General features: G+C 40.8%; 1 protein-coding gene across 7 annotated transcripts in view; it reads right to left on the bottom strand.

Annotated features, from left to right (window-relative positions):
- ANKFN1 (ankyrin repeat and fibronectin type III domain containing 1) overlaps positions 1-16582 on the bottom strand; it is a 463794-nt gene that overhangs the window by 16139 nt on the left and 431073 nt on the right. For all 7 annotated transcript variants that reach the window (XM_049859416.1, XM_049859419.1, XM_049859421.1 and 4 more), the window contains 2 exons: positions 15125-15291; positions 7208-7421 (listed from right to left, as the gene is read on the bottom strand). In XM_049859416.1, the coding sequence (XP_049715373.1) occupies positions 7208-7421; positions 15125-15291 (381 nt within the window). The remainder of the gene's footprint in view (positions 1-7207; positions 7422-15124; positions 15292-16582) is intronic.

A 16582-nucleotide genomic window follows, 5' to 3' on the forward strand; every position in this document is an offset into this window, starting at 1 on the left:
CTGTTACTGCATTCACCAAGGTTTATTATAAGTTTTCTATTTGCATATTTGTCTCCTTCATTAGATTATGAACTCTAGAGGGCATGTACTATGTTTTAATCATCTCTGCTTAGTAAATGCCAAATAGGCTAGTTGATGAAGGAATGAACTAAGGAACAAGTCAACCAAAGGGACATGTAGAATCTTCTGTATTTCTCAGATCATCTAAGCTGGACGCAGATATATGAGCAGACCGTGAGAACCTCCCAACTAGATTGTGTCTTAATCATCATTGTATTATTAGAGCTTCTTGTGCTGTATCTGGTACATAGAAGCCTCGCAGTAAATTCTTTGGAATTGAAACTGAAACAAATGTTGAAATCTGGGACCATAAAGAGAAGTAAGATTTGCCTGTCTCTTAAAAGTCATATTGAGAGCTGCCTGAAAAGATATAACTTACTTAATCTGCCATAGGAAATTTTGAAAATGACCACCCCAATTTTTTATTTGAGTCCGCCAAGGTGTAGCAGAAAATAATTGTCTTAAGATTAGACAAATCTGGGCTGAAGTCCTATTTTGCTTCTTACTGTGTATATATCTTGAGCAAATCACTTAGCCTCTCTGAATCTTTTTTCACCTGTAGCATGTGGGTAATCATACCTTCCATAGGTGCTCTGAGGATGAAATTAGTTTGCTGAAAACAATTTAAGTGCCTTACAAGCAGAAGGCATTATTATGATTGAGATCCTTTCTACCTTAAAAAGAGAATAACTAGAAAACATATCAAGAGATAACTATTCACAATATAAACCAGTAAGATTTTGCTGTGCAGAATAATAAAGAGCTACTTACAACTGTAGTAACCCAGGAAGGAGAGGGAAAAGGGATTGGTTATAGAGTGGTAATATATTATCTTGCTGGTTCATGGACCCATACTTGGGAAATACTGCTCTAGTGAGAATCTAAATATTTGACTTACGTGGTGGTTGCATTATTTATTAGAAGACTTAGTGGAACCTATTGCTTAGAGTGGGATACCCCTCCCAGAACAGGCTGGGAAAATCTCCAGGATGCCAGCCAGGGCACTGAGGAGAGTTTCCAGGGACTTAGGCCACTGCTACTCCCTCCCTTCCTGGAAAAGAATGCAAAGTGCAGCTTCCATCCCAGTTCCAGGCCATATGCTCCATTAACCATTGTAGGCACTTTGCCCGGTTGTTATTTTAATAAACCTGGTTGTGCTCCTCAATTTCCCTTAGAGGGCCCATTGGGCATGCCAGCACTGGTAGAACCTTGAATTTCCCCTCTAGTTGACCCAGTAGTTATTTGATGAAAGTTCTGCCCATAGTATTAGTGCTGGCTGAGGAAGCCTGGCTTCCTTGCCATTGTAATGGCTGTTGCAACTCTTGGTCTCTGTGGATCAAGCCAACAACAGCAGAGTAGCGTTGTTGTGGATTCTGAGGGCGTTATGGGGAGATGACATTTCAGGAAAGAATAATTGATTGAAAGCTAATGCTTTTCTCTTAAAGGCAGGGGCATGGCAGGAAAGAAAGAAAGTAATAATGAGCAATGTTTACCCTAAAACCTCTCTTTACATTTATCGCTACCCAAACTTTTTTTTTTTTTGTTTTGTGCCTTACTGAATCTATTTCCATTGCATTTTGAGTAAATTTTAAGGAAAGTACTCGTCTCGTTAGGCCTTGGGTAGAACCTCAGGGGTTTGTTAGCCTTCTTCTAATTTCCTGAGGGAAATCACCTCTTTAGATTCCTTTTGATTTTTTGAATTGCTTAGTTCATGCCATAGTGTTCTTAACATCATCTGGGAAAAGGTTACCAGAAAGATTTACATTTGGAAGACCAGGATAATCTTCAAATACATCTGAAGGAAACAACGCCCCCCTCCCCTGTGTTGCCTCACCCATGCGTCACTAGGAGAAACAGCATTATTGGGAAAAAAAAAAAAAAAATTGCTGCTGCCTGTGACCACTATACCCACAGAAAAGGAGTGGGAGAGAAAATACCCATGTGATGGATCAAATCGTTCCACCTCCTGCCTTGAGCTGAGAGCCAACTTTCCCCCTTGGGTCCTCGGGAGATGCTTAATTTTAATTGACTCTGAGGAGTTCTACTTTATGTTTTGAAACCACACAGAAATGGGAAGTCAGTTAAAGAGTTCCACTCCCCCTTCCCACCTCCCCACACACAGATACACACAAACAAACCCAAGGTACACAACCACCTTAAAACAGAATCTTGGGCTGGCACCAGAAGCTAGGTTTGTGATAGGCTCTGTATTTCCAGTAGACATTAGGTGAACCCTATTCACACAGAATGGAATTGTACTACAAACTGCCCTGTGAGCAACCCAGTGGGGATGTTCCAATATATTGGATTTTTCCCTTTCATAAATGATTTTCAAAACAATATAAAGCAGTCACACTAGTGAAGAGGACAGTCTGCAGTAGCAGATTTCATGGCCCTGAAATGCTTTTGATTTTGTGAGGGGATAGGACACTAAATGTTCCTTCCCAGCTCTCAATGGAGCTTCTGTCGCTGGGTTCCATTTTTCATTTGCTGCCCTCCATGTCTTTGTGTTTCACAGTCCACGGAACTTTGGCTTCAGAGAAATAAATGGACCTAAGAGAGAATTATATTTTAAGAACAGAAGGATGATCGCTCACATTTTAAGTTAATAATGAAATTTGAATGTAATTGGCCAGACCCTCCCAGTGGGGAGTGTGTGCAGTCCATCCTCTGGCCAACATGAGACTTTGATGCATCTGCGATATAAAGGAGGCCACCCTCATGCATCCAAAGAGGAACTCACTTAGGAATCTGTGGTGAAGAGAAGATTAAACACTGCGAAGTTTCTGTGAGCAGAGAGGGCTAATGAGGGCTGTGAAAGTGGAAGTAGAACCGCAGAGTTCTTTGTAGAATTATATGAATTGTGGAACATCAGAGGGCACATCTGTCCTGCCTTTAAAAATGCCCTTTCACCATTATGCTGAGTGAAATAAGTCAATCACAAAAGGACACATATTGTATGAGGCCACTACTGTAAAAACTCATGAAAAGGTTTGTACACAAAAAGAAACAATCTTTGATGGTTATGAGGGAGGGAAGGGGTGGGGATGAAAAAACACTAAATACACAATAGATAAGTGGTAACTTTGGTGAAGGATAAGACAGTACACAATACTGGGGAAGCCAGGACAGCTTAACCAAGGCAAGGTCATGGAAGCTCCACAGACACATCCAAACTCATTGAGGGATGGAATTGCTGGGCTGAGGGCTGTGGGGACCATGGTCTCAGGGAACATCTAGCTCAATTGGCATAACAGAGTTTATAAAGAAAATACTCTACATTCTACTTTGGTCAGTAGAGTCTGGGGTCTTAAAAGCCTATGAGTGGCCATCAGAGATACTCTACTGGTCTCACCCCTTGGGGAGCAAGGGAGAATGAAGAAAACTAAAGATACAAGGGAAAGATTAGTCCAGAGGAATAATGGACCACATCTACCACGGCCTCCACCAGACTAAGTCCAGTATAGCTAGATGGTGCCCAGCAACCACCACTGACGGCTGTTTCAGGAATCACAATAGAGGGTCCTAGAGAGAGCTGGAGAAAAATGTAGAACAAAATTCTAACTCACAGAAAAAGACCAGACTTGCTGGCCTGACAGAGACTGGAGAAACCCTGAAACTATGGTCCCTGGACACCCTTTTAGCTCGGTAATGAAGTCACTCCTGAGGTTCACCCTTCAGCCAAAGATTAGATAGGACCATTCAACAAAATGAGACTAAAGGGGTACACCAGGCCTGGGGCAAGGACTAGAAGGCAAGAGGGAACAGGAAAGCTGGTAATGGAGAACCCAAGGTCAAGAAGGGAGTGTTGACCTGTTGTGGGGTTGTTAGCCAATGTCATGAAACAATATGTGTGTACTAACTGTTTAATGAGGAACTAGTTTGCTCTGTAAACCTTCATCTAAAGTACAATTTAAAAAAATTAGCCTAAAAAAATGCCCTTTCAATCTTATACACTTATAGCTACTGCCCTCCCTCCCTTCTCTTTCACAGCCAAGAATTTGAAAATAGAAGTGTATCCTTAAGGGTCTCGCTTCTTCACCTCCCATTTATTCCCTATCTCTTTCTGTCCAGCTTTTATCTCCCTCCCTTCACAAACTACTCTCATCAAGATTACTGATGACTTCTCCACTGATTAAAAAAACAAAGCAGAACAATAGAAGCTTTTCAATTGTTTTACTTAACCGTTGTGCATTGTTTGGCTCTAACTTCTGTGACACCACTCGCTTATTTTTTATCTTCCTTCTATGGTTCCATTTTAGTCTAAGAAGTCTTGCTGTTCCATTCCACAGGGATCTCTCCATAGTTTCCTCTTCTTACTCTACCTGTTCTTCCTGGGGGAATCTCCAGCATTTTCATGGCTTCAAACATCGTATGTCAACAATTCTTGAATCTATATTATTAGCCCAGTTTTCAGACTCAATGCATCCTTTTTCCTTGGAACGTTTCTTTGTGTGGAATGCAAAGGTAACCCAAATTCAACTTGCCCAGCCACCCAAGGTTGTTTCCCCTCCCACCCTACCTTTTCTTGATAAATGGTGCCATGATATCCTGAGGGACCTGAGCCAGAAAACTTGGTATCTTCTTTGTTGATAGCTTCCTAACTGATCTTCCCACTGCTTCCAATATTGCCCCCTTGACATCTTCTCACATAATAGCCAGATTTGATATTAATGAATAATTCAGATCATATCAATCCTTGCTTAAAACTTCCCAATGGCTTTCCATCATAAATAGAATAAACTCTGTCTTACCGTGGCCTACAAAACTGTGTGCGCATTATCTCACCCCTGCCACTCTGTCTACCTTATTGCTCACTACTTCTACCTTGTTGACTCTGCTCAAATCATTTTGGCCTTCTTTCCATCCCTCATCCATCTCAAGGCCTTTGCTGTCTTGTTTTCCTGGAATATCCCAACTCCAGATCTTTGCAATACTGGCTCCTTCTTTTGTGGTTAGTCCAAATGTCGCCTTCTCAGATAGGCCTCTCTTGTCATCCTAGTGAATTCAGTACTCTACCTACCCCCGCCTCATTGTTGGTTTGTTTTATACACTGGAATTTTCACTATCTGAAATTATCTTGTTTGTTAATGTCTGCATTGCCACACTTTCTAAAATATAACCTTTCTGGGAGTAGAGACTTAGCCTTGTTTATTGCTATATCCCTGTTACCTTGAAGAGTGCCTGGCACATAGTAGGCAACTGATAAGTATTTTTTAAATGGAAAAGAGAGAGAGAGACAGAGAAGGAACAATGTGTTTGGATCCTGAGCTTCAGCCAGACTGAACTTCCACACAGTTGCACAGGCTACTATCTCTGCTTATAATGCTCTCCTCTTTCCTTTTTTGCTCGACCACTACTTATCCTTTAGCACTTGACTCTAATGTCACCTCCTCCGGGAAGGCCTTTTTGATATGATGATTTAAGGTTTAAAGCCTTCAGTGAACCCCATAGTCCTCTATGTGTACCCTCATCAGAGCACATCGGTAATTGCCACGCAGGTGTTTGTTCATGTATTTGTCTCTCTTTCTAGACTAGCTTCTGGCAGGATGGTATTTTATTTGTCTTTGTATCCCCAGCCAAGTGGGAGTCTATAAAAATACAATCTAGAAACTCTATTTAAATAATTCTTTTGTTGAATTATCAATCATAGAATCCTTTGGTAATATAAATTAGCTGTCTCCCAAGTTCATCCACTTACCAAGTTTTGATTTTTTTGGCACTGAGGTTTTTAAAACATAGGAACACACATAGATTTACTTACAGAAAAAGTTCATATTCCCGCTAAAGTTCTCTATAATAAGAATAACCTGTTGGAGTCGATTCTGACTCATAGTGACCCTATAGGATAGAGTAGAACTGCCCCATAGGATTTGCAAGGGGCAGCTGGTAGATTTGAACCTGCTGACCTTTTGGTTAGCAGCCAAACTCTTAACCACTGCACCACCAGGGCTCCCATAATAAGAATAGTAACATTTAGTATCTATAATTGATTGTCTGTTATATGCCATGTATCTCTGATGTAGATTGTCTTATCACAAGCAACTCTTCAAGGTGTAAATTTTATTATTTTCATTTCCCATATGCAGAAACTAAGACTCAGGTGTAATAATCTGTTTAAGCTCTTACAGCTAGTAAAACAAAGCTGGGATTTGAATCCAGGTCTCTGATTTCTAAGCCCAAGCTCTTTCTGCTACGCCATGCTGCCCCCTATGGGACAAGCGTACAAATCAGAACTGTTTATTAAAAATATCAATTATTAATATTGTAAAGCTTACAAAATTGGGGCATCTTACAGAATCAAGACCAATACTTCGAATGGCTATTGTTTTAATTGACTAAAAAAATAGCATTAGCCTCAACATGTCCTAGGCAAGAATGTCACATTGCCTTTGCCTAATATGCTTTCTCTCTGCTTATAAGCATAAGGGTATTTTGTAGAAATTTATGTTAACTTGTCAGGTTTTTGCTGTTAGCCTTTGCCATGTAAACTCCAGAGGGCTGCAAATAGTCTTTCCTACTTGATTTCCAGGGTGGAAGTGTCTTGCTAGGCATCTCCTCCAGCTTGGCTGTAAGCAGTCTCCTGCTCTGTTGTATACATGAGGAAGCCAAGCTACTTATTTGGCTTCAGTCTCAGGATTCTAGTTTATTCAAGGCTTTTCTCTTCCTAACCTCCTGTTCCAGGACATTAGTGCCATGTCAGTGGGAAGTTTGCCCTGCATTCTTATCCAGGCTGGGACTTGTTTCCTCTCAGCCCCCATTTATAAGAAGCTGGGCCTGTCCTTCCTCATCCAGCGTTGGTCAGATTCCCTTGGCTGCCCAGGCCCTCACCTGGCACCACACTAGTCTCCATTCTGCATTTCTGAAGCCTCATCCTTGCTCTGTGTCCTTCTGTCTCTTGGAAGCTTGGGCTAGAACTGAACTGAATCTTTGCCACTCCTAACTGGAGTTGATTTCAGGTTATTGCCATAGTTTCCTACCCCTCTAGTATTCTGTTTTGTTCCCACTGTGCCTTTGGACTCTTACCTCTGAGCAGTGTTTTCTACCCCTTGCCGGGACCAATACCACAGCACAAAGAACCTCATCAGTAGAGAAAAGACGGAGCATCTGATGAGTGAACTACAGAACCTGAGATATTCTTGCTTACCACTCACGGCCTTTCTCCTGCACATCTCTGGGGATGGGGACGGTGATGGTGGGCAGTCTATATGTGACGATGTAGAGTTGATCTTCTGTAGATTCTGCTCATCTGAGGAGTCTAGCAGCTTAGTGATGGGCAAGCCAGAAACAGGTTGTTTGTATCTTGCGTATTGTAGAGCATCCATGATCCATCTCATTTCTCGCCACACTTCATCTATTTGCTTTGGAAAAAAAGGGTAAAAGATATTAAGTTATCAAACAGCCTTTGAAAAGGAGTAAGTTTCCCTGAGAGTCCAAGATGACCCATTTTCCATGGTTCTGAGCAAGGGTAAAATATTTTCAGCATTGGTTTCCTAAGCCAGAAAATCCCTCTTCTTTATATATAATCTCTTGTGTCTTATATATTTTTAATTGATGAGCTTTGGCATTTAGTGCAAATAGCAGAGACCCACCACTACTAGCTCTATAATAATGTTAGGCAAGTCACTTGACCTATTTGAGCCTTAGTTGCCTTATTCGTACAGTGTGGATAAGAACATTTCCCCTGCTGTGATGATTGGGTGAAATGATGAATTTGAAAATGCTTTGTAAAACTGCAGGGTACATGGCTCATGTATAAAGTATTATTAATTCTCAGCATATAATGAAGTATTTTGTAATTCATTGTGGAGAAGGCATATGATAAAGCCTGAATTTTAGAATTCTTTAAGAAAGAAATATATTTTTAGTTCTTACATGTGAACTAGAAAAACAAAGCATTAGTGGAATATTTTACTAAGTAGAGAGGGTTGGGCCTGTTTAATAGGAAAGAAGTAACTTTATATATGAAACTTATTACTTTCTTAATACAAATGTTTCTAAAGTACAAGACAACGTAGCAGTTTAATAAACTTAATAAGTAATTCAAACATCCTTCTAATTATAGAATAGCCCCATGTTAGATTGTTGCCATTTCAATATTAGTGATTTCTAGGTTAATGCCATTTTTACTGTAAAGTACAATAGTAGTTACTCTGAAGCCTGTTGGTGTAAAAGTCACTCGGATTTTTGTGTCTGCCTCTGTAGATGACAGATGTTCTCCCAAATCCTGCTAGACACTGGTTATGAACTTTCTGGTTATCCTGGCTATCTCCAAGGAAGGGCTGTCAGTCACACATTTTTGCATCTAATTCACTGGGTGCCTTGGGCAAGCCACTAACTTCCTTGGGTCTGTTTACTCAGCTGTGAAAGAGAAAGCTGGACTAGATGATGCCTAAGGTCCCTTCTAGCTCTGACACCTGATGATTCATTTTTGAAGAACATTTGAAAAGTTGTTGTTCTTCAGCTTCCAGGTGGTAGGTGTTCATTGTATGCACAATACAAGGCTAAGGCCTTCCTGATTGTAGACATTTTAAAGATAAGGTACTACCCGGTGTTTTATTTTATTTTCAAAATTCCTTCTTAGGGCCTTAATCTGTACTTAAAACCTACTCTAGAAAGAATATCCACAAACCTGCTACTCAACATACACAGAGTTGTTGTTGTTAGGTGCTGTCCAGTCAGTTCCTACTAATAGTGACGCTATGTACAACAGAATGAGACACAACTGGGTCCTGTGCCATCCTTATGATCCTTGTTATGCTTGAGTCCATTGTTGTAGCCACTGTGTCAGTCCATCTCATTGAGGATCTTCCTCTTTTTCTCTGACCGTCTACTTTACCAAGCATGATGTCCTTTCTGATAACATGTCCAAAGCGTGATAGACAAAGTCTCGCCATCCTCACTTCAAAGGAGTTTTCTGGCTGTATTTCTTCCAAGATAGGTTTCTTTCTTTTGGCAGTCTGTGGTATGTTCAATATTCTTTGCCAACACCATAGTTCAGAGGTGTCCGTTCTTCTCCGGTCTTCCTCATTCATTGCCCAGCTTTCGCATACGCATGAGGAGATTTAAAACACCATGAGTAAGGCTCATCTTAGTCCTTAAAGTGACATCTTTGCTTTTTAACACTTTAAAGAGGTCTTTTGCAGCAGATTTGCCCAATACAATGCGTTGTTTGATTTCTTGACTGCCACTTCCATGGATGTTGATTGTGGAGCCAAGTAAAATGAAATTCTTGACAACTTCAATCTTTTCTCCATTTATCATGATGTCACTTATTAGTCCAGTTGTGAGGATTTTCATTTTCTTTATGTTGAGGTGTAATCCATACTGAAGACTGTGGTCTTTGATCTTCATCAATAAGTGCTTCAATGCAGAATTAAAAAAAAAAAAAAATAGAGGGTCTGAAATTGTGGCCTTCAGGCTGCCCTGCACAGAGTGTCAGGCAAGTTAGAGTGAACTAGTGAAGGGCAGTCTGTGGCCAATAGCCAGTTTCCTTTGTTTTCTAGTTAGTGTTTTGTCCTGGGGTCACTGGACTTGACAGAGTATTCAGGGCTGGTAATGAAAGCATGAGACTGAGCCTTAGGCTTTGTGAGCACGGTGAGTTGGAAGTTCAGCAGTGGGCAGGCCCAGGAGGAGGCACTGAAGCATTTTGAAGGGAGAAATACGAAGTTCAGGGGCTAAAGCCAAAGTGGAAATCCCAGACAAGATTTGGACAAAATTTCTTGATGAGATTGTTGCACTCTCAGCTGGCTTTTATTGTCTCTACCTCATGCAGCATAATCTTGACTCAATGCTGTTTTAAAGGTACTACATGACGTGAACAGTTTTTACAGTACGTGGTAAGGACAAGGACTGCGCTTTTGTATTTTTTGTGATTCCCAGCTATGCAAAGAGAAGATATCCAATAAGTGATTGTTCAGTCAATGAATGAATTGAATGGTTACCTAATTCTTTAGCTCTCTAGCCTCGAACAGAGTTATTGTGAGGATTAAGTAAGGTAATGTAGATGAGTGAACTTTATAAACTATACATTTTTATAACATTTTAAGTGGTTATAATGACAACCATTATTGTAGTGGCTCAATGGTGGCATCCTAAAATATATGTCCATGTCTTAATCTCCACAACCTGTGAATGTTACCTTATATAATGCAAGAGTAAATATTTCCTTATATGGCAAAATATATGGTTTTAAAAGTTAATGGTTTTGAGAGGAGCATATCTTGGATTATCTGGTTGGGCCCTAGTTCCAGTGACCAATGGAACAGTGAGGCAAAGGGAGATTGGGCAGAGAAAGAAGGGGAGGCAACATGACCACAGAAGCAGAGATTGAGTGAAGAGTCCACAAGTCAAGGAATGCCAACATTTCTTCCCCAGAAGCTAGATGAGGCAAAGAATGGATTCTCCCCTAAAGCCTCAGAGGGAGTGTGGCCAGTGGCACCTTAGTTTTGTTGAACTTCTAGCCTTCAAAACTGTGGGAAAATAAATTTCTGTTGTTTTAAGCCACCCAGTTGTGGTAACTTGTTACAGCAGCCCTTGGAAATGATTACAAGTATTTATAATAACTTGTTCTCTTTATAATACTTGTTCTCTTTGGGCAAATTTGTCTCAGCCTTATTGTTTGGGATGGAATAGTGGAGTTTAGTGGAGAAATTTAAAAAAATGTGTAGAAACAATGTTTACTTCTTCAGTTTTCTCAGTGATGAGATGAAGAGGTCTTCACTAAAGAAAAAACAAAAACAAAAACCCACAAGTACGGGGGGCTTGTGGATCGACTTTAATGGGACTTAGCTTAGTTCCCAAAGAAGTACAATTTTCACCCATTTTACCTCATACTGTTGATCTAAAAGTAACTGACAACATAATCCCCCTGATTTTAAGGTCCAAATTCAGCTTTTAAAGACTTGCTGACACATTTAAAAAAAGAAGGGCCATGAGCTGCGTAGCTCTGTTGGTTACAAGCTCTGTATCCATTTCTCACCCTGCCCTTTAAAAATTTCAGTTTTCATCCCATAAATTACACCCCCTTCTCTGTATTCAGGCAAGATAATATTTTTATTAAAATGTAAAGGTGACTGGTTTTCTCACAGCACAGTTACAAGGTGCCTGTGGGGATGATAGATTGGCCCTATTTAATGAGCTGTGTTTCTCTTACAGCTTAGGAGCATTTGAAGCATTACAGTATATAAATTATACCCTAATTGCCCTTTAGGCTTTAGTGGCTCCAAGTATGCCAAGCTTCAGGTCTCCACACTTTGACATTTCTGCCGCATGTGCTGTCTACAAAGCGTGTGTACCTTATCTCTGATTTTCTGCACCTTCCCTGGTCCTACCCTTCCCCCTTTCTGGCTGAACTCCTTGACTTCTTTTCCTAACAGTATTTACATAGACTCCCTTGCTCTTTACAATGTTTGGTTTGTGTAGTGACTTCAACACTGTCTTAGATCTGGAATCACACAAACGCTCTCGCGGCTGGCAGTTGCCTGTGCAGGTTATGGTGTGTGTGCGGTGGGCTGAGCTGTGAATACTAGTGGGTGAGTGGCTGCAGCTGGTTTTCATTTTGAGAGAGAGAAAGAGAGACTGAGACGCCCCACACAGATAAGGAGGGCGGTGTTATCGAAATTATCTCCACACAGTGAAGTTATCCCTGTTGGGTGGAGCAAGGCAGTCCATTCAAGGCTGTGGGTACAGGGAGATGGTGGGCTTTTACCTTGGCCAAGAAGTTTTTTTGTGAACCCTTTGAGAATTGGCGTTTATCCAAGTCTACGTGTACCTGGCTGGCTGAGAGGAGACTGTGTAGAGGGGGGTCTCAAGTTACCTGCTTTGGGAGAACAGAGCAGGCTAGAACTTTGAAGAATTCCTGGCTGGGCCTGCCTTTATCCAGACCACTTAATGGTATGATGAAAGGGAAAGAGAAGAAGGCAGTGGAGTCCTAGGCTGGGTGAAAAAGAAAGGAACAGGGGTACCAGTCAGGGCATAAGTAGGAGCTAAGAACTCCTGCAGGAGTTTTAGATCCTGACAGACTCAAGAAAGTATGCTTCTCGGTTGGATGAACGCTGTGTTAGTTTCCTAGGCTGACATAACAAAGTACCATAAACTGGGTGCCTTAAAACAACAGAAATTATTCTTTCACTGCTCTGGAACCTAGAAGTCTGAAATCAAGGTGCTGGCAGGGTTGGTTCCTTCTGGAGGAGTAATATTTCATATCTCCCCCCCGCCCCCCACCCCACAGCTTCTGGTGGTTGCCAGCGATCCTTGGTGTTCCTTGCCTTGTAGATGTATCACTCTGATCTCTGCTTCAGTCTTCTCGTGGCCATCTTCCCTCTGTGTCTGCCTGTGTCTTCACATCACGTTTTCCTTTCTTTGTGTCTGTGTCCAAATTTCTCTCTTCTAAGGACACCAGAGGAGCCCTGATGACACAGTGGTTAAGTGCTTGGCTGCCAGCCGAGAGGTTGGCAGTTTGAACCCACTAGTTGCTCCATGGGAGAAAGATGTGGCAGTCTGCTTCTGTAAAGATTACAGTCTTGGAAAACCCTATGGGGGCAGTTCTACTCTGCCCTATAGGGTCACTATGAGTTAGAATTAATTTGATAGCAATGGTTTTTTTTTTTTTTTTAATGATTTTAAGGATGCCAGTCATTGGATTAGGGCCCACTCTAATCCAGTATGACCTCATTTTACTTAACCTGATTACATTTGCAAATACTCTATTTCCAAATAGGTCACATTCATAGGCACTGTGGGTTAGGACTACAGCATATCTTTTTGGGGGACACAGTTCAACCCACAACATACTGGATTCAGGAAGGCTTACGTGAAATAAAGCATAAACAGAATTCAAGGCACAGAGAAGTGATTCTTTAAAATGCTTGTGGTTTTTAAAGAATCATAAAATGTTAGAGCTGACAAGGCCTCAGAAGTCATCTAGTCCAATCATTTCATTTTATACATGAGGAAACTGAGGCCTCAGAGACTGAATGAATTGTTCAAAACCCTGAAGTTTGTCAGTAGAAGATTCAGGACTAAAAGTGTATGCTCCTTGACTTCTGTCCCATTATCCTTCTTATTATGCTGCACTCTCCCTCACACTGGGTTCAAAAGATAAACCAGTCTTTCATATTCTCCTCACATTGCATTCTTCTTTCCTATCCCTCCCCACCACCTATGTTCCATTTCTATTGGAAATAAAATAAAGGAATAAATGTTTTGAATTTTTAAATACTACATTCTTAGGTCAAGAGAGCAAGTAACTTCTTGAAAGACTGATTTTTTTTAGCCCAAGAGGTTGCCTACATACCTAATTTACAGAATGAAGTCGGGTCCTAAAGATTTATCTGCTCACTACCTTGCCATTATATTACATTATCTTAATTGTGAGTACATCAAAACCCCAAATCTTGCACACTCATATTTCAAAGGATTTGCATTCTTGTTAATAAATGAGTAAAGAAATAAGTCGATAGTTCATCGTACACTTCTGTGCCAGGGACTGTGCTGAGTGCTTTACATGCATTATTTCACTGAATTCTCACAGTAACCCTGTAAGGTAGTCCTGTTATTATCATCCCATTTACAGATGAGATTAGCACTTAGATTTATTTGTCTGAAGGGCATAGCATCTCCTCATCTTAGGTTCTTCTTACTTCTCCCCTGGATGGTTGTAAGAGCTTCTTCAATTAGTTTCCCTGTCTTTAGTCTTCTCCATAAATCCATGGAGGATACGCAGATTATTTAGTGAGCATGACTAGTCAGAACACATGCTTACCATAAACAGCCAGTGTGTCCATACCAGTGCATATGGAAGGAATGCCCCTGCTTGAGTCTATCCTAAACAGAGCTGTGGGAGTGTATAACTTACCTTCTCCAAAACTTTGACCAGCTCCCTCTTGTCTAAAAAATAAAGTGCACATTTCTTACCATAGCCTTTAATAAAGCCCTCATGAGCTGGTCTCATTGCTATCTTTCTTGCTTGATTTTTCACTGCTGTCCTTCACCCAACCCATCTTGACTATTCGCCGTTCCCCAAATATGATTTTTCTGGTTGCTCTGTATTATCTATTTACACTTTTGTGTTGAATGCTCCACAGTCCATTTCTCCTCATTGTACCTAGTCTAACCTGTCCCTCTAGGCCCAGCTCAGATATTAGTCAATCACATCATCCTCCATGGTAACTTTCCTGATAACCACACAAAAGTGGATTTTCACTTCTTTGTGTTGACACAGGACTTTTTTGTTTTGTTTTGTTTTTGGTACTTCTCTTTGGCATTTAATAGATTTTACAAATAGGATTTACACACATTTCTTGTATACCCTGATGGATTTTAAACTCAAGCTCAGGGACCATGCAGTGTCTGACACCTGTGTGTTCAATAAATATTTATCAAATTGAACTGAATATATATTAAAGTGATATTTATCATGGGGCTATTGCTAGTATACTCATTTGGTGGATTAGGTAACTGATGGGAAGAAAGATCATAACATTTGCCCAAGGGATTTAGAGAAATTTCAAACCAGATCAAATTCTCCTGACTAGTCAGTACTTCTTTGACAAGACCTTGAATTGTCACCCTAGGCCTTTCCAGACAAGACCACGGATGAGGAACACATTTTCTAACCACTGAAGCCACAACTCTGCCAGAAAGAAGTCTAAAACTTGAAGACTGTTAGGTCCAACTGGTTTCACGTGAACATAAACTGGTGGGTCATTTTCTTCTCTGCTTCTCTGGTATATTAAGTGAATTAGTAAGATATTTCTTTCTATTGGAATTATCAATGGACTACCACTGAAGAATAATATACTGATCACTACCTCTTCTGGGGTGACTTTTCACTCCAACATGAGAAGCCACAGCTACCATTGATAGAGCTCTTAGTGACACTGATTATTTGTCCCTTTTTCTTAAGCCTTTGCTTGAACTTACATATCCCGGAGCTCCACATTATAACCAAATCAACAGCCTTTCAATCAGCCCAGATGGCTGTGCATTCCCATGCTTGGCTCTCTCTCCTCCATCCTGCCTGTTCTTCTTTCCTTTTACCTCAGAAGACACAAACTGTTACCTGAATGAAGTCTAAAACTTGCTGGTGTCTTTGTTTGGCAGCGGCAACCTCGCTGTCTGAGATCGCTTCTCTCAGGGACTGTTGGGTATTCAGAGAATCCAGCTCCATGACAGCAGAAAGGCGGCAATACAGGCTAATGAATTTCTCTCTGTAGCTGCAAAAATGAACTGGAAAATGGACAGACAAAATAAAACATGTTAAGATCTGGTATCAAAATAGAGAAATTCATACCTCAGAGAAAACAAGTTGAATGTAAATATGATTTATTAACCCTATCAGTGGAAAATATTAAGCCATAAATAAATTATAAATGTGCTCTTAAGGGGCAAGTTGTCTGGCTTTAGTCTGACAGTATTCCCTTTTAAGGTTTACCAAGTCCTGGTAAGGTATGGGTTGGCTCAAGCTGCAGTTTTTATGAACTTTTCCCTATAGCAAGGACTGAATATATAGATTTTGAAACTGGGAAAGTAAGTTTGCTTATCACTTTAAAGGAAAAAAAAAGGAAAAGCCAAATAGCAGATTGATACCTAGTTTTGATTTTCATGTTTAATTTTCAGTATGTATCTTGCTTGCTCCTTTCCAAGGCTTCTCAGAAGCCCAGGGAGATGTAAGACATGGTTTCTCCGGGCATCTCTTATCTAATTGGTAAAATTCCCCAAGGGCCTGTTTTGGTGGACTTGATCCTCCTCTTGCCTCTCCTTCCTCAGCTCCGTTGGAAGGATGGTGGGAGCTGAGGTCTGGACCGATCATTTTGGTCCTCCATTGACTTGGCCTTCTTCTATCAAAAAGTAATGGGAGAGGTCAGAGGCAAGAGTCTGATCTTCATCTCCATCATTTACCCTTTTCCAAGAGGGACAGAGCAGCGTAGGACTGTGTCTGGCCAATGCAGCCGGAAAGAGTCAGATTTTCCATTCTTCCCTGACCAGCTCTGATCATATAGCATAACTTCAGATTCCAGTGGGGTAAAGAAGACATCCTGATTCAGACTACTGTAGCACCAGCCTCTTCCTGGGCGTTGTTGAATTTGGACATTCAAGCTCCAGTAAACCTCACTTCTTCTCTGTACCTTTGACTTGTACCAGTGTGTTCTGTGCTTTGGAAACAGGGCTATTATAACTCGACACATCTGTTGAAGCATTTTTATCCTGGCTTTTTTGGTGAGAGATTCTAGAAAGAAGATCTAATTTCTGCCCTTGGACCTCTTTGCTGTTGATTCCTTAGACTCAGATCTGGCTACTTAGGGAAACTAAACCAAACTACCCCAAATGGGGCATCTGGTTATCTCTACACTTCACTGAAGAAGTCAAACTTCTCTGAGTATTGAGAGATTTCTGTGTGTCTTACAATGCCCTTCTTATCACTTTCTTGCTTAGTTTCCTCTTAGGGTAAATCTTACTGAATGTAAGGGTAAAAGAATGTAATCTGTTTACATCTCCTCATATGGAAGTAGAAAAGAAG

Source organism: Elephas maximus, chromosome 19 (assembly GCF_024166365.1).
Source record: "Elephas maximus indicus isolate mEleMax1 chromosome 19, mEleMax1 primary haplotype, whole genome shotgun sequence".
Lineage (NCBI taxonomy): Eukaryota > Metazoa > Chordata > Mammalia > Proboscidea > Elephantidae > Elephas > Elephas maximus.